Genomic DNA, 18,980 nt, shown 5'->3' with positions numbered 1-18,980 from the left:
ACTCCTGACCATTTCCATTTCATCTTTTTTTATTTCTGTGACTGTTGATGTAGACAGAAGCATGTCCTCCACTATGCTTCCTGAAGTAGATGACTGTTGCATGTATTTTACTGACATTGAAGGAGAGATAATTGTCGTCACAACATTTCACCAGATTCTTTATTTCTTTCATGTACTCCGTCTCATTGTTGTTTGCGATCTGACCTACTATGGTGATGTCATCAGCAAACTTGAAAATGGAGTTGGAGCAGAATATGGCCAACCAGTCATACATATATAAGGCATATAATAAAGGACTGAGGACACAGCTCATGGGACACTGACATTGACAGATGAAAGGTCAACTGTAGTGGATCCAGGCGATCTGGGAGTCCGGAGTTGATGCATGCCACGACTAAACTTTTTTGAAAGTTATGATTGAATCTGTTATCACATTTTCAGATAGGGCATTCCAGATGCTAACTATTTTCTGAATTAAAAAAGTCTGTCACCTCTAGCTCTTTTGCCAATCACATTGAAACTATGTCCTCGGATTCTTGAACCTTTTGCCATGTTCTGTAATTTTGTGCACAAAGTCCAGATGATAGAGAAAATGTCAGTTTGAGCATTGTCAATAGATGATTGGCATTAATTATCAAAATTTTGAATAACATGTTTCATTTATAACAGTGCTTTTTACTACACTTTTGAAACTATTCATAACAAACACTTGCATATCAAATTTGTAAGCATTTTCAAGAATCTTGAACCTTTATTTTATTTTTTATAAGTTAAAGTTAACTTAATTTTTTTAAGGTTTGTTCCTGGGGTGTGGGTATTGCTGGCTAGGCCAGCATTTATTGCCCATCAGAAAGCAGTGGTGGTGTGGTGCATTATTGAACCATTGGAGTGCATATGTTGCAGAAACACCCAGACTGCTATTAGGGGCTTCCAGGATTTTGACCCACAATAAAGGAGAGAACAATATAGTGCCAAGTTAATACGGTATGTGACTTTGAGGGGAACTTTCAGGTGGTATTGTTGCCATGCATCTGCTGCCCTCGTCCTTCTTGATGGTAGAGTCACAACAGATTGAAGGTTGAAGGAGTTTTGGTGAGTCTTTGCAGTGCATCTCGAAGGTGGTACATATGGCTGCCACTGAGTGTTGGTGGCGCAGGGACCGAACGATTACTCTGGTGGATGGGAGGCAATCAAACAGGCCGCATTGTCCTGCTAAGTGTTGAGCCTCGAGTGTAGTTGGAACTGTCCAGATCCAGGCAATTTGAGAGTATTCCATCACATTTCTGGCTTGTGTCCTGACAGACTTTGGGAAGTCAAGGATAGTTATTCGCCACAGAATTCTCTGTCTTTGAGCTGCATTTGTATTAAAATAGCTAGTCCAGTTCTGTTTCTGGTCAATGGTAACCGCCAGGATGTTGATAGTGGGGGAATTCATCAGTGGTAATTGCATCGAATGTCAAGGACAGTAGGTTAGACTCTTTCTCGTTGGAGATGATCATTGCATGGCACTTGTGTCCTGCAACTGTCATTTGTCACATCAATCCAAGGTTGAATATGGCCAGGTCTTGCTGCATGTGGACACAGACAGCTTCAATATCTTAGGAGTCACCAATGGGCTGGACATTGTACAATCATCAGTGAACATTCCACTTCTGACCTTATGATGGAGGGAAGTCACTGATGAAGCACGGGAAGATGGATGGACCTCCGACACTATCTTGAAGTACTTCTGCAGTGATGTACCAGGACTGAAATGATTGACCTACAACAAGTACAACCATCTTTCTTTGTATTAGGTATGATCCCAAAGAGCAGACAGGTTCCTCCTCTTCTCCTCCCCTCCCCCCACCCCACAACACACACACTCCCTGATTCCCTTTGGCTCCAATTCTGCAAAGGCTCTTTGATATCACACTTGGTTAACGCTGCCTTAATGTCAAGGGTAGTCACTCTCACCTCTTTGGTCCATGTTTGGGCTAAGGCTGCAATGAAGTCAAGAACTGGGCAGTCCTGGCAAAATTCAAAGTGAGTGTCAAGGAGCAGGTAACTGCCACTTGATAGCAATATTGATGACACTTTACATCACTTTGCTGACAATCAAGAATAGACTGATGGTGCATTACTTGATTGGGGTAGTATTGCTTTTTATGGTCAGGACTTACCTGGGCAATTTTCCACATTGTAGGGGAAATGTCAGTGCTATAGCTGTACTGGAACACCTCAACGAGGGAGGCAGTTAGGTCTGGAGCCCAAATTTTCAGTTCCATTGCTGAAATGCTGTCAGGGCCTATAGCCTTTGCAGTGTCCTGTTCCTTTTGCCATTTCCAGATTTTACATTGTACAAATTAAACTGACTGAAAACTGGCAACTGTGATGCTGGGAACCTTGGGAGGAGGCCAAGATGGATCATTCACTTGGTACATCTGGCTGAGAATTGTAGCGAATGCTTGAGTCTTGTCTTTTGCACTGATGCACTGGATTCCCCATCCTCAATGATGGGGATATTTGTGGAGCCGCCTCCTCCATTTAACTGTCTACCATTTGTGACTTGATGTGGCAGGATTGCAGAGCTTAGATCTGACCTGTTGGCTGTGGATTGCTTAGGTGTTAATCACATGCTAACTCCGCTATTTGGAATGTAAACAGGTGCATATTATGTCTTCACAAGGTTGACACCTCATTCTTAGGTATGCATGGTGCTGCTCCTGGCATTGCCTCCAAGACTCTCTTTTTGAAGCAGGGTCAGTCTCTTGGCTTGATGGTAATGGTAAAGTGGGAGATGTACTGGGCCATGAGGTTACAGATTGTGATTGCATACAATTCTGCTGCTGATGGCACACAGCGTTTCACGGATACCCAACTTGAGATGCTAAATCTCCCATTTAGTATGGGTACCAATATGAAGATGGGATTTTGTCTTCACAAGGACTCTGCAATGGTAATTCCCACCAATACTTGAGTGGACAGATGTGGCACAGTAGTTAGCACTGCTGCCTCACAGCGCCAGGATCCCGGGTTCCATTCCGGCCTTGGGTCACTGTGTGGAGTTTGTACATTCTCCCCGTCTATGTGCATTTCCTCCAGGTGCTCTGGCTTCCTTCCACACTCCAAAGATGTGCAGGTTAGATGGATCGGCCAAGCTAAATTGCCCCATAATGTCCCAAGATGCCGAGGTTAAGAGGATTAAGGGGATAAATGCTTGGGGAAAGGGCTTGGGTAAAATACTCTGTTGGAAAGTTGGTGTAGTTTTAATGGGCCGAATGCACTTTAGGGATTAAATGAACCTGTGACAGCTAGATTGTTGAGGATGAGATTACTACTTGCTAAAGACCTAGTCTGGCAGCTATGTCCTTGAGGACTCAGTTAGCTCTGTCAGCATTAGTGCTACTAAGCAACTCTTGGTGATGGACAATGAAGTCCAATATCAAGAGTACATTTTGTGCCGCTTAGTGCTTTCTCGAAGAGCTGCTGAGTTTGGAGAAATACTGATTCATCAGCTGAGGTGGCTGGTAACGAGCAGATGGTTTCCTTTCCCTATTTGACTTTAAGCAATGAGGCTTCATGGGGTTCAGAGTCGATGTTGAGAATTCCCAGGGCAACTCCCTCCTGTTTACCACTGTGCTGTCCATTGCCCCTGGTGATGGTGGCCTCTGAGACAGTGTCATATTTAAGCAATCATACCTTAAGCAATGTCGGCCTGTTATTCCACTAGTCAGCGGGACAGCTTTAATTTTGGCATGGATGCTGCAGGGTTGACAGGGATGGGTGCGCCATTGTCATTTCCAATGCCCATGTTGATGCCAAATGGATCGCTGGTTTCATTCTTTTTAGACTTTGCAGTAGTTTAATACAACTAAGTGGCTTTCAAGGCCATTTAAGAATCAACTAGATTGTTGTGGGTTGGAGAAGGCCAGACCAGGTAAGGGTGGCATATTTAGTGAACCAGATTGGTTATTACCGCAATCGATAATGATTTAGTGGTCATCAGACTAGCTTTTAATTCCAGATTTATTACTTGAACTTAAATTCCACCAGTTGCTGTTTCAAATCAATGTCTCCTGAGCATTAATCTTGGCCTCTGGATTACTAGGCCAGTGACATTACTAATACACTGCCAATTGTTACCATTTCAGTCCTTCAGTCTATTCTTTAGTATTTTAACTCTCAAGAACTGCTTCACTTTAGGTTCTTTAATGATACACGGTCAACATTTCAGTTTTAAATTTTATGAAGGGCAAGCTACTGGAAGCAGCAAAAAACCTTCTCTTATATCTCTTAACAGATGAACAGAGACTTTTAACATCACCATATATACTAATTTAAATTTAGATCCCGAGATGAAAAGATGAATCACTACAATGTTAACAAAATATATGCAAGTAAACAAAAATAGAAACTGATGAGAAGGATGTCAAATACAAGGATCTAAAGAGGTATTGATAATGAGACATTTAGCAAGCATTGACAAGTTTGTTTCAGCAATATTTTCACATTTACTCTGCCCTCTCTTATTTTATTTTTAAAATACTACATGGAAGGAGTGTTTATTTTCATTTAGACCTCTCCTTTGGCTAGATTCATGTATTTGATTGTGATGACAGGGAAAAGGAAAATGGGTCCTGTTCCTATAATACTCAAGCGTACCTCCTGACAGGTTGACCAAAGAGCAACGTTGTCGTCTGTGAAGGTGTCCATGGGATGGACCATCCTGCCCTCCTGACAGAGGATAGCATTGATGAGGGCAAGAAAATGGAGGAAAAAGGTGTTACAAAATAAACTGCACTTAAAAACACAAAAAAATTACTGAATAACTCCATAACAAAGGAAAAATATTTCCCATTATCCAGTGGAATTACTACATCACCTGTCATGCAGTTATAATATGAGAAGCAAACACTTTTGTGAGTGAAACGCACATTTCTATTCGCACTTTTGCCAGCTGTGCTGCAGCTTCTTTCTACAACTGCTGCAAGCTGAGAAAGTGACAAGCCGTTTTTGTTTTAGTCATTTCACTACATTTTGTCTTCTTTCTGTAATGCAATCCAGCCTGTGGCTTTAACTACAATAAACAAATTCTCGCAACAAGTTGGCTTATTTGAGCTAAAACGCTGTGAATAATGATATCGTGCAGGTCCCCAGTAAATGCAGTCATCCTTCCTGGAATACAGTAATCTGCCAACAATACAACATATGTTGCACAATGCTTGGCAGAATATTCGGTATAAGAACCATTGCTGTGCTGTATTTCAGTGAAGGATACTTTGTCAAACAGGTTTCCAAGTCCAAATGATATTCAAGTCTAAAAGAGTTGAACTCAATTCTTCATTAAAAACAAAAACATTTTTGTTCAATAAACTGGAATATTTCCCATTTATTTACCTCCTCAAAATCATATTAAGAGAGGGAGATGATCTTCCTGAGATTACACAAACGTTTTAGAAACCTATCTATAATGGCATGTTAGTTTGTAGTCAGTTGGTCATAAAAATGAAAACAGGGCAACGTGCATGATAAAAAAAATTAGAAGAAACACATCAATCATTAAATGACAAAGGCAACTGGAGCACCATACTTGGAATCTTGAAATAAACATTTAAATCAAATAGAACTTATCTTGACCAACCTAAGTATTTGGCTACATGCATTTATGTCAGTGAAAGGGAAATCTTTGCAGTGACTGTATACAAGAATAAAACTTGGTTATGGCATACATCTGCTAAATTTTATAATTCATCAAACAATACTTGGCCAATACTCAACCAAGTTTACGACGTGCTATACATCGCAATCCTTGTGCTAAAATTGCAAAACACTTGCTAAAAAGTATATATGTACCCAGAATTGAAGTTTGAATTTAAATCTCAAGACAATAGATTAATGAAAAGTTCATCACTGCAAAACCATACCTGTGTCAGCACTGGTTTGGCTACAAACGCCACTGCTGTTTGGTACCATTACTGCTGAAGAGGCTGCAACTCTTGAATGATGGTTAGAATGCAAACTATTTCCCAAAGTCATTGCAGACTGATGAAGCAGCCCACAATTGCCACTACCATGGAGCTGTCCGACTATCCCAACAAATTGATTGTTTGGGCCCTGACAACTGTGGATTAAATTAGTACTCGTATTTTGGCAAGAAATACCTTCCCCTCTTGTTAAATTTTGAGTCGATAGGTTATGAATGGAACCTGAGTTCAGACTGGTATTTGAGAAGTTATGTTGGTTGGAGGAACAAGAAATACCTGCAGTGGAACTACCACAACTAGTACTGCTATTGCCACTGATTTGAGAACTTTGTGAACTCATAGATTGAAGTAACTGAGACATGGTGTTATTCATAGTTACAGATGAATTTTGTCCTTGTTTCCTTAGAGAGTCAATCACAGACTTTGGGACGCCTGAGTTGCCCATCTGAGACTGTTTTAGCATACTCAATACTGTGGGGGTTGCTTGCTTCCGTTTCCTTAAAGGATCCTTTTGCTGTGCCATTAGCTTGTCTCTCAGTGCTGCGCGCCCACTCTGACCTTCATTGACTGAAAGAAGCATGTTGGCAGTTGGCGGAAACATGGTATTTAAAGTGCTGTGTCCTTCACTATTGCCACCACTGCCAACTCCACCACTACTGTTACTACCAGACAGTTTGCTTTGATTAGCTAGCTGTGCTTTGGCTGCTGCTGAAAGTAAACTGCTTGCTGGAAATGAGGCAGCATTATGCTGGTTCAAAATTTGATTTAAGGGCATTCCTAGCAAACCTGGCTGACCTTTTTGTTGTTGTACATTTCCAACAGATACAGATGGAAACAAAGGGTTACTCTGAGGATTTAGAACATTGTTCATTCCAACCAACAATGGATTAGGAATATCTTTGTATTGATGAAGAAGCCCATCAGGCTTGGTGGATGGACTGGATGGCATAGATGGCCGTGGAGAACCCATAGATGACCTTGGTGACCTTGGAGGTACCTTTATCCCACTGCAGCTTGACTGAGGACCAGCAGGTGGCATCATTAAACTTCCATGATCAGAGGATGTAGATGACGATCTTGATCTCTGTGGTGATGCCTCAATTCTTCCCATGACAGGTCCCATCATGTGTATAGGGGAGGTGACCGGAGCAGGAGATACAGATGTAGATGTTGAATGTTGAATCCTTGGTACATGAGTTCCATGGTTTACAGGGCCAGGTTTGACAGTTGGCAATGGTAGGTTGCTTGGCAAAGGGACAACAGCAGGAGGCATGTTTACATTCATCATAGGTACCTGAGAGTGCATGGTTGTTGGGAAATTAGATGCATTTATGAGTACTGGGTTAGGTTTACTCGGTATGGGGTCAAGGATACCTAATGGATCCTTTTCAGAGGGCAATGGCTTTTTCTGGAGAGCACATGATGTTGGGGCTCCTTGGGGAGGTTTGTGAAACATAATTCTTGGCATATCAATGTTTGATGAATAATTACAAGAGGGTTTTTTCATTACAGGGCTTTTTGTCGTCATTGTTGGTGAAAGAGGTATAGAAGTCCTACCAGCCAGAGCACAGGATGAGTGGGACGAAGAATTTTGCATCAGAACTGTGGGTGGGGAATGGGGAATTCTATTTATGTGAATAGGACTGGAGTTCGGCCCAGCATGAAAGCCTGGATTATTTCTCGTAAAAACATCAGGGCTTCCCACTGTATCAGTCCTAGGAGATATGGAACCATCTCCATAGATTTGTGATCCTGATGATGCTGGGCTGGATAAACCACCATGGCTTCCACGATATGGAGACTTCTGCCCTTGATCATTGCTACCCAGTCTCTGCCTGGAATAACCATGAAGTTCCTGCTGGGGACTGCCACACATGTCCTGTTGGTAAATTCGTGTCACAGCATTTGGACCCCCTGTCATCAATTTAGGCAGAAACGTATTCTTATAGTCTGGCACCGTGGAATTCACCATGACTTCTTGTGATTTACTCCTCATTGCTCTTGGAGTTGCAGCCCGTGACTGCACCATAGGAGTTCCACCTTAAAAAAAACAGAAAGGTCGGTCAATCATAAAGAACATAACTTTCAGAGTAACACCACTCACTCCTTTAATCAACATCTTCCTTCACCATATGTCGACCCTTGCTTTATCTCCAGAAATAAATTGATCCCCCTATAATCCTAATGATCCAGGTCTCTTTAAAAATAATGACTGACTTTGAATAAATGCCTTCCCAGGGAGTCTGTTCCAGCAAAGGGAGAAAAAAATGTTACAACTGGTCTCAAAGCTAAAGAGACTGAGTACAGTGAGTTTTGTGAGAAAGAAAACTATTTAGAATTCTCACTCATGATTGTTAGACAGCGATTCCCATTTGAACTGTGGGTCCACAGCTCCAGTCAAGGACAAAATTGTGTTTGGCTTTGATAGTTTTTTTTTGTTTTACACACTGGTTTGTGGAATGACCATTTTGTGTTGCTCTTGAGAAGGATGTGGTGAGCTGTCCTTTTGAACAAGTCCTGTCACATCAGAAGCACAATTGTCAGGGAACAGTGTAGATATTAGAAGAGAAAAAACAGACAGAAAGCTAAAACAACACAATAAACTATGGGCAGCATGGTAGCACAGTGGTTAGCACTGCTGCTTCACAGCTCCAGGGGCCTGGGTTCGATTCCCATCCTGGGTCACTGTCTGTGTGGAGTTTGCACATTCTCTTGTCTGTGTGGGTTTCCTCCGGGTGCTCCGGTTTCCTCCCACAGTCCAAAGATGTGTGGGTTAGGTTGATTGGCCATGCTAAAATGGCCCTTAGTGTCCTGAGATGCGTAGGTTAGAGGGATAAATATGTAGGGATATGGGGGTAGGGCCTGTGTGGGATTGTGGTCAGTGCAGACTCAATGGGCCGAATGGCCTCTTTCTGTACTGTAGGGCTTCTATGATTCGATTCTATGATATTTAGCCAACATAACCAGAACAGATGAGCAGTCAAAAGGTCTTTGAAAGGTACGAAATGGTCAACGTAAAACTTTGAGTATCGGCATTATCTGACAAAAATGTTAAATACTCTCCCAAAAAAATTTAAACTCCTTCAATTCCCAACAAGTGAAAACACGTAACTACAGCAACTACTTTTTAAACTGAGGGAAATATAAATTTTCATACATCTTGCGTTTTGCATCAGCTATTAATAATTACGTTTGGAAGCTTAAAAATCAAGAATGTTGACAGCAACGCAGATTGAATAGTGTCCAGTGTTTCATGAAAGTCAACAGAATACTGAATCATTGTTTGCAGATTATAAAGTAAAACGTCATTAAAGACACAGAGTAACATAAAAGTAAATAAAAACATAGTTCTGTGTCACTTTTGGATAATGTAATTCACAATCACTCAGAAAACAAGCTAGATAATATTTCAGCTGTTGAAAACTTACTTGTTCCACCTCCTGGGCTGGTTAGAAGCAGGGAAGGATGTGGCGTCTCAATACTTTTATGTAGTGTAGCTACTGCAATTATTTTCCGTTTATGGATGCAAAGTTTTGTCAAATCTTCATCAGCTTTGACATCCTCTGCTGTTCTTTGTTTCACAGTTGCTCCAGGATCAAAAGTGAACACCTAAAAGCAAGAAAACATTTCTGTTACTATCGTTCCAAATTTATTGTTAGATTTGCTATTGCACGCAAAGGAACAAGTAGATTACTCAGGGACATCATCACTTTATGTAACATATAATTCTGTACAACCACTCAGGCAATCTTTCCCCACTCTAGTGCAGATACACTTGTGTTATTTATTTATTTAATTCATTTTACAGGATATAGGCATCACTGGCCAGGTTAGCATTTATTGCCCACCCTAGTTGCCCTTCAGAAGGTGGTGGCAAGCTGTTTTCTTGAATCACTCAGTCCTTGAGTTGTAGGTACGCACACAGTGCTGTTTTTGAGGGAGTTGCAGGATTTTGACCCTGTCACAGTGAAAGAACGGTGCTATATTTCCAAGTCAGGATGGTGAGTGACTTGGAGAAAAGCCTCCAGATGATAATGTTTCCAGGTATCTGCTGCTCTTGTCTTTCTGGATGATAATGGTCACCGGTTTGGAAGGTGCTGTCAAAGGAACCTTGGTGAGTTCCTGAAGTGCGTCTTCAAGATGGATTAAGCTGCCACTGTTCGTCAATGGAGAAGAGAGTGAATATTTGTGGAAGGGGTAGCAATCAAATGGGCTGCTCTATTCTGGATGGTGTAAAGTTTCTTCAGAGTCATTGGAGCTGCACTCATCCAGGCAAGTGGAGAGTATTCCATTACACTCCTGACTTCTAACTTGTAGATGGTGGACACGCTTGGGGGAATCAGGAGGTTAATTACTCACCACAGGATCTCTAGCCTTTGAACTACTCTTTGTATTTATATGGCTAGTCTAGTTCAGTTTGTGGTCAATGATAACTCCCAGGATGTTGTGGTGGGGGATTCAACAATGGCAATACCATTAAATGTTAAGGGGCAATGGTTAGATTATCTCTTATTGGAGAGAGTCATTGCCTGGCAAGTGTGTGGTGCAAATGTCATTTGCCACTTGTCAGCCCATGCCTGGATATTGTCCAAGTCTTGCTGTATTTGGGCATGGCTGCTTCAGTGTAAAACACCTCCTTTTTTTTAAACCATCAAACACATCTCAGAATCTGTAAGCACTGTGAAGAAACAGACAAATTTTTCACCGAAGAGCTGTAAACTAATAACTTCCTGTTAACCAAAAAAAAAATCTAGGGTGCTTTTCTGCCAAGTATCAACCAACTACATTGGAATTACGCAATGTGTAACAAACAGATGGAGACAGATTTGTCACAGATACCCACACTCAACTGGCACATTTACTCTAAAGGGGACTAGGTTAGAGGAAACATCAACAGTTTGCTTGCATGGTAACTTTGTATGTGGACTGAAGCTCTTGTTTTAACACAGAATAACCACTTGTATACTATGTAATTTCGTATTTTTCCTTGGCAATGCAGCTTCGACATTCAAATAGGATTACACCAAAGCAGTGCAAAAGTTGATGCTCATATCCGCTTGTAGGACAGGTACACCAAAACGCTAATTATTCTGAGCTTGAAAGTCATGACTTGTAGCAAACAAGATAACAAGAGCAGTCATGAATAAAGTTCTATGACATTTGAAGTAAATCTTAAAGTTGGAAACTGCCTTTGAGCTGAGACCAATGATTTATCAGTTAAAATTTGAGGACTTGTACTGATGTTGAGAATATACACTTATTGGTTGAATAGGTCATTTTTGAAACTAGAACTTCATGAAAAACTCAATCTTTTGAAGCACTTCTACAAGAATTGACAAATGTATATTAAAAACTGCAGTAAAATACTAAAATACAGCAAAAACAAATACTGTATAGATAGTAATCAACTGCTGTCAAGTAAAGTAAGATTCCAGCTCACAACAAGGTCTTATAACCAAATAATAAAACATTATGAAATTCTTAATTAGAGGGTGCCCCTGGATCTTTCACATCATGATGGACAGACTGCAACTCATATTTCTATGTGCAGATTGGATAAAGGTTTGTAAAGATGCATTGAAAAATATCAATAATTGCTCACATTTCTGTGAGCACTGTACTTTCTGCATGCATAATTGTAAACTATTTGATCGTAAAATGGCACTGTTATTGTTTTTGTACTCCTTCCTGACTGGAAAGGTTAACTATCCAACAGATCTTCATGGACATAATCAAGGTTGCTCCGTGTTCACTAGCTAAAGAGCTGTGATGAGGAGAGATTGGGCTTCCGTTTCCAATTATTACTTGCTACCCAATCTTGGGTTTGTGCTGTAACTGAAGATCCAACTAAGCATTTTGATAGCCTCATTATTAATCTGACAATACAAAAGATGCATTTACAATAAAATGTTACCACATCGACTAACTATGGAGGCTACCTAAAAATATAGCATCGGATCTAATTATCTGAGGTACACAGACAAGTTGTAGAGGAAACTCTGGGGCCTATTTGGACACAGTTGGTACGTAATATGCAAAATATTCGGATTTGTAATAGATAATTAAACTTTTACATCTTTGGTATGGTTACCATGTGATAAATGCATTTAATTAGCTGTCAAAGATTAGAAATATTTCCAATGTTTTATTACCTTTGAAAGAATAAGAGGACACTCCAAGCCACATTTGCAAGTTCCATCGGTAAGCAGATATGTTTTAACCTGCTCGATGCAGGCCAACACTGAGCCACTCGGACTAAAGACAAAAGGAAAAGCAAAGACATTGAAAAATTCTACATATAATAGTCGCAACAAAGCTGTATGAGGAGCTGGTTCAACAGTTCCAATAAACAAAATGAGAGCATAAAATCCATTGCTTGCATGCGAACTACTGTCACATCTAAAAATAAATATATTTCAGAATCTAGACTTAACCCTTCACTGAGAAATCAACAATTAACATTAATATTTCAACAAAATGAGCTACAACACTTTGCCATGAATAGCAAAGTATACTAGGAGTTATGTAACAAATTTAAAAAGAAAGTCTTACATGAAGCTTTCAAACAGAAATCAGAGGCCAAAATAGGTTTTGAGGGAACTTTAGAAGTTGACAAAATGTGTAGAGATGAAGGGGGCTGGAAAAAGAATTCCAGAATATAGGTTGAAATGATAAAGTTCTACCATTATTAGAGAGGGGCATGAACATGCAGCAGATTAGTGTTAGAAAAGAGGAGATTAAGAGTATGGACAGAGCAATAGAAAGTTGCAGAGGTTAGGTAGAATGAAGAAAGAGAAGGACAGCTTATAAACAAAGTGAACTGGAAATAGGGAGGTTGATCAGAGTGTGGGAAGATAGATAAATTGGACGGGACTTGCGATTGAATTTTTTGATGATGTAACAGAGAAGGTTGATGAAGAAAATGCAGTGTATGTTGTCTATCTGAATTTTAAAAAATCATTTAACAAAGTACCACAGGAACAGAGAGGCCTGGGAGTGCATCAGCATCGATCTTTGAAAATGACTGGTTGACAATGTATGTGGAATCTTGAGTTTCATCAATCTCAGCATCAAGCAGGGAGGTTATTCTAAACCGTTATAAAAGTTCGGTATAACCTTTAGTGGAGTACTTGGAGCAAAGGAGATCGGAGTGAACAAGATTATGACAGGTTACAAAGAATAAGGAACACAGATTGAAGACTTAGGGTAAGAGATTCATCGGGAAATGTGAGGAAGAACGGTCTTACACAGCGAGTGGTAATAACCTGGAACTTAATGCCCATGAGGGTGGTGGGAGTGAAACAAACAATGCTTTCAAAAGGAAACTGGATGAGCACTTGAAGAAAATAAACCTGCAAAGCTACAGGGATGGAGTGGGTGAGTATGACTGATTGGATTACTCCATGGATAGTCAGTATGGACTTCAGGAGCTAAATGGTCTCCTTCATTAATTACTATGCAATATAAAGTTCTAAGTCAGTGCCAACTTAAAGGATGTAGTTGTCTACTAAGTTGTTACCAAATCTGTAGAATGTAATGGATATGTCCAAAACTTCAAACAATGTTTAAATAGTACAAATCATCTGAAACAATAACAAGGGACAAAAAGTTCATTCATTTATCAACCCATGATGAGAAGGAACCTATTCCCTCTTCACCTTCAATATTACACCAGATAAAGCAAGTTGAATTAGTGCAGTGTGAAGTTATCTGTATTCATTTTCTAGACAAACTCTTCCTATTTGCCAGTCAATTGTCCTTTTGAAAATTCCAGACGATTGCAGTTCTATGTTACTTTGTCTGCACAACTAAATGCACTCCAGTTTCATTCATGCTAAATGCAAAAAATTGACATGTTATTGACCTTACACTAAACAATTATTTGCATGTACATCAGTGCTGCTAGTGTGAACTTATGACAGCCACTTGTCCACTGATTTCAAAGCACAAAATCATTGTGGTGATTTGTGAAGCAAGCCTATAATTACTACAACTCTTGGATTTAGCATAGCCTGTCCATTCCCCCCTCTCTTGTTGACAAATCATTCAGCTGCCTTGGTCTTGCTCTCTGTAACTTAATTGATAAAGCACTACTTCCACTTAAAAATAAAATCTTTCAGGGTATGTGGACATTACTAGCTGGCCAACATTTATTGCCTATCCCCAATTACCTTTGATAAGGTAGTGGTCAGCCATTTTCTTGTCAGGATGGTTTGGAGAGAACTTGCAGGTAATGCTGTTCCCATGCATATGACATCCTTGTCCTTCTAAATGGGAGAGGTCATAGGTTTGAAAATGCTGCCAAAAGAGCCTCTGCAAGATGCTGTAGTGCATCCTGTACTATGCACTCCTGCCACCGTGCATCAGAGATGCAGGAAGAGAATGTTTGGTGGTGGATGAGGTGCAAATGAAGCAGGCTGCATAGTACTGGATGGTATCAAGCTTATTCAGTGTTATTGGAGTTGCACTCATTTAGACAAGTGGCGTGTATTCCATCACAGTCCTAACTTCTGTATTATAGATTGAGAATAGACTTCAGGGAGTCAGAAGGGGAGTTACCGACTACAGATTCTCAGCCACTAACCTGCACATAGCTACAGAATTTGTGTTGCAAGTCTAATTCAGTTTCTGGTCACTGCTAACACCCTCCCCCACAATACCATTGAATGCCAAGGGAAGATGGTTAGAATCCCTTGTCCTGGAGGTGGTCATTACCTGGCACTTAAGTGGCAAATAATATTTGTGTCTCATCAGTCCAAGCCTGAAGACTGCCCACACCTACTTCAATATCTGAGTCATCATAAATGGTGCTGAACATTGTACAGTTGTCAGCAAACGTCCCTACTTCTGACCTCAGGCTGGAGGGAAGATCATTGATGAAGCAGCTCAAGATGGTTGGGCCTTAGGACACAATCGAGGTCAAGCCATGTTTTGATCTTAGAAGATTGACCTCCATCCACAACACAACCATCTTCTTTTGTGCCAGGGTATGACTCCAACCAATGCTGAGTTCCCCCCAATTCCCATTGACTTTAGTTTTGCTAGGTTATGTTGATGCCACTCAGTTCGATGCTATCTTGAGGTCCAGGGCAATCAATTTCACCTCACCTCAAATTCACCTCTTTTGCTTATGTTTGAAACAAAGCTGTAATAGCTTCAAGAGCTGGGTAGCACTGTCACAACCCAAACTGAATGTCACTGAGGAGGTTATTGCTGAGCAATTGCTGCTTGATAGCACTCTTAACATCTCCTTCCATCATATGCAGATGATCAAGGCTAGATTGACAGATGATAATTGGTTGGGTTGGACTTGTCCTCCTTTTTGGACAGGACTTAGTTGGGCAATTTTCCACATTGCAAGCTGGATGTGAGTGTTGTAGCTGGACTGCAACACCTCGACTAAGGACAAGACTGGCTCTGGAGCACAAGTCTTCAGCGCTATTGCCAGAATGTTAAGGCCCATAACCTTTGCAGTAGTTCTTAGAAGATTAAGAGATGATTTCATTGAAGATTTCAAGACATTAAGGGAAACAGATGGAATAGGAAGACAGAGACTATTTCCACTGGATAGGGAGTCTAGGACTAAAGGGTATAGATTAAATTTAGAGTCAGGCTTCTACACCAGAAACACTTCTACACCAAAAGGTGGAAGAAGTTTTGAACTCTATTCCATAAAAGATACTTGATGCTAGATCAATCGTCAATTTAAATCGGACATTGATAGACTTTTCCTAATCCATGGGACTCAGGGATACAGGACAAGGCAGACATATATATAGTTAAGTGGCAGTTCAATCAATTAGGGGTGGCACGGTGGTACAGTGATTAGCATTGTTGCCTCACAGCACCAGGGGCCTGAGATCGATTCCCGGCTTGGGTGCCTGTCTATGTGGAGTTTGCACATTCTCCGTGTCAGCGTGGGTTTCCTCCGGGTGCTCCAGTTTCCTCCTACAGGCCAAAGATGTGTAGGTTCGGTTGATTGGTCATGCTAAATTGTCCCTTAGTGTCAGGGAACTTACTAGGGTAAAGCATGGGGTATGGGGATAGGGGCTAGGTGAGATTGTGGTCTGTGCAGACTCAATGGGCCAAATGATTTCCTTTTGCACTGTAGGGATTCAATGAATCATGACCTCATTGAATAGCAGAACAGGTTCAAGGATAGAAATGGCTGATTTCTGTTCCTATGTTCTTAGGACGGGACACTGCTACTTCCTCTCAAGGTTTCTGAAAGAAGCTCAACACCACTCTGAAAAACGTTGAGGCATATTGCTGATTCTTGGAATGGACTGATCCTCAACAAAGTAGTTCTGCGTGTCTGGTGATGAGAGCAGCATGGAAATAGGCTGGTGCGATAGTTAACATAAAACTCTAATTCAGCATTTCATGCTTGGCATCGCGAAATATCAGGAAGCCATTTGGCAAACTAAACTACTTTGGTGATATAAATTGTGCCGTGGATCATCTTTGATAACAGTTGGCTTGTCACCTTTTTGGTCCAGTTAAAAGACCATAAAAATAGTAAGTATGATAGTCAATAAAAAGCAAGGCAACTCGAAAATTATCAGGTAAATTTGTTTAAATGGGAATAAAAGAAAACATCAGAATGATAATACAAAGCTCATTAATTTACAGAATTATATTTTAAATAAACTTGCGATTTTATGATGGGCAAGCATAAAACAACTAAAAGTAAAATAATTGGCTTGTTTGATTAACCTACACTGATCAACATGTGTTAGCTTGGTTCATCACCAGAGTCATGCATTTGAGCCGCACTGAGGACTTGAAAGAATCATTTTGACTGACACTATGGTTATAGCATTGTAAATAATTACATTGTTAGAGGTACCACCTTTCAGCTGAGATATTATATCTAGTTTCCATTCACTTGTTCAGCTGGATGTGAAAGATGCCATAGATGAAGAAAAATAGGTAACTTCTTCCTATTTGCTGACCAAGACTTAGCCCTCAACAACGTCAAAATAAATTGTCATTCAGCTCCAAACTGTACGTGGCTTGTTACTGTGGATAGATTAACAACAGTGACTCCACTTTTGAAGCAATTAATTGGCATTGAAGCACTTTAGGATAAAGAAATGAAGTATTTTAAATGCAAGTTGCTTCTTTCTAAAAGTGGAAGAGGTTGATCAAAGAGAGGAACTTGTTTTAAAAAGCCTTCAACCATGTAAAATATCTCATTTTAGAGTTTAAAGCAGTTGCATTTCAGCATAAATGTTACTTACTAAAGCAGTTGTTGCATCTTCTGACTGTAAGCGCATTTGCACACATCTTGATATGTGCAAATAGATGTTTCAAAAATATATGTACAAGTGTGAGTTGAGAATATCAAAGCAATCTTCACCCAATTCTTTAAGTGGAAAGGAATCTCAGTGGTGCATGCATCATCATCAGTAATTTGGATAGGTTCAACAATCCCACTAATGCCATGAAAAGGTTTTAATAAGTCGAGAAATCTACTGTATAATAAATTATAATCTTAGAAGCAATGAGGTTTCTTTCAGAATAAACTTTCTAGATTCCAGCTCTTCGCTGAAACTATATTCCTTCTTACAATCTTCTGTCAAGTATGTTAATCCCTTCTCACTGATAACTGTAGGTTATTCATGAAGACCAATCTTCTCACCCTTGACCCTCAGCCAGATGTGTTATGATTCTCTAGTTAAATCACCATCAGTCAGTTCTTCCCTCAAAGGGGAGAGCAGTCTACAGTCATCTGGAATCCCAACACTAAATATTTCATAATAACACTAAAGAGAGAGTTGCAAAATTCTGCCTCATGGGTAAATTAAACTGGGCATCATACTGTTCTTCAGGATGCATCATTCTTTTTTCCTTCTGAATTTTGCTACTTTCTGTATTACTCTTAAAACATATCATCATTAAAAAAGTGAATTCTGCTTTCAGTCCTTAATGCTGGCAGTTCAGTTCCTGTTGCAGAACATACTCGCATAAAGTGCCACCATACCAATGTTCTCATATATTCGGTTTTTAAAATCAAAGTTGAGAATTTGATTTTCTCCTCAATTTCAATTCAAACTTCTATTATAGTTGCACAGCGGACTGCAAGAACTTCGTGGATTGAAAAAAATCATTATCTAAATGGTCAGAGATTGCCGAGCTCTGAGATGCAAAAATTGTCCTACTGCATAAATCTTATTCTTCCTGCCAAAACAGACCATTTCACATTTTTCCATGTTGTATACTCACTTGACCTATCTATATCCCTTTGCAGCTTCCTTATGTCCTCTACACAGTTTACTTTCTGACTATCTTGTGTCATTAGCAAATTTAGCAACCACATCTTTGGTCCCTTCATTCCAGTCATTTGGATAAATTGTAAAAAGTTAAGGCCCCAGCACTGATCCCTGTTACACATCACTTGCTACATCTAGCCAACTAGAAAACAACCCATTTATGCCTACTCTTATGCAAGTACAGCATGCAATTAGGAAAGATAATGGAATGTTAATGTTTGTTGCAAGAGGAATTAAATGCAGAGGTAGAGAAGTCATGCTTCAGTTATATAGAGCCTTGGTGAGACTACATCAGGGATACTGTGTAAAGTATTGGTCTCTTTACCTAAGGAAGGATGCAAGTGCATTGAAAGCAGTTCAGATGATGTTTATTAAGACCAATACCTGGAATGGACAGGCTGTCTTATGAGGAAAGGCTGAGCAGGCTAGGCTTGTACATGCTGGAGTTTAGAAGAATAATGTTTATAAATTAGAGCAACTTTAAAATTAATCTTGTGCATTAATAGCCTCTTGCAGCAGTACATTTATGATCTAAATTGTTAACCATCAAGGACACTATTCACTTGTGTCATGGTACTATAGATATTGAACTAGTGACTTATATTTCAGCTTTAGCTCAGTGATAAAATTATGTCTGAGATTCAAGCTCTACCTCAGGATCTGAGCACAATGTAGACTGACACTTCAGTGCAGTGTGGAGAGACTGCAGAATCATTGCATGTGCTGCCTTTTGGTTGGG

The 18,980-nt window shown here is 40.1% G+C and overlaps 1 protein-coding gene across 3 annotated transcripts in view; it reads right to left on the bottom strand.

Moving 5' to 3' along the window:
- The window catches only part of mbd5 (methyl-CpG binding domain protein 5), a 218,560-nt gene that overhangs the window by 68,192 nt on the left and 131,388 nt on the right, over positions 1–18,980 (bottom strand). For 2 of the 3 annotated variants that reach the window (XM_080199391.1, XM_080199392.1), the window contains exons 3-5: positions 12,119–12,221; positions 9,395–9,575; positions 5,907–8,006 (exon numbers count right to left, since the gene is read on the bottom strand). In XM_080199391.1, coding sequence (XP_080055517.1) covers positions 5,907–8,006; positions 9,395–9,575; positions 12,119–12,221 — 2,384 coding nt within the window. Of the gene's footprint in view, positions 1–4,644; positions 4,717–5,906; positions 8,007–9,394; positions 9,576–12,118; positions 12,222–18,980 lie in introns of all 3 variants that reach the window. The other variant, XM_080199390.1, reaches the window with a different exon arrangement.

The sequence above is a fragment of the Carcharhinus amblyrhynchos genome, chromosome 11, assembly GCF_965287045.1.
Source record: "Carcharhinus amblyrhynchos chromosome 11, sCarAmb.v2.hapA, whole genome shotgun sequence".
In the NCBI taxonomy this organism is placed as follows: domain Eukaryota; kingdom Metazoa; phylum Chordata; class Chondrichthyes; order Carcharhiniformes; family Carcharhinidae; genus Carcharhinus; species Carcharhinus amblyrhynchos.
This window is presented reverse-complemented; position numbering and strand designations above follow the sequence as displayed.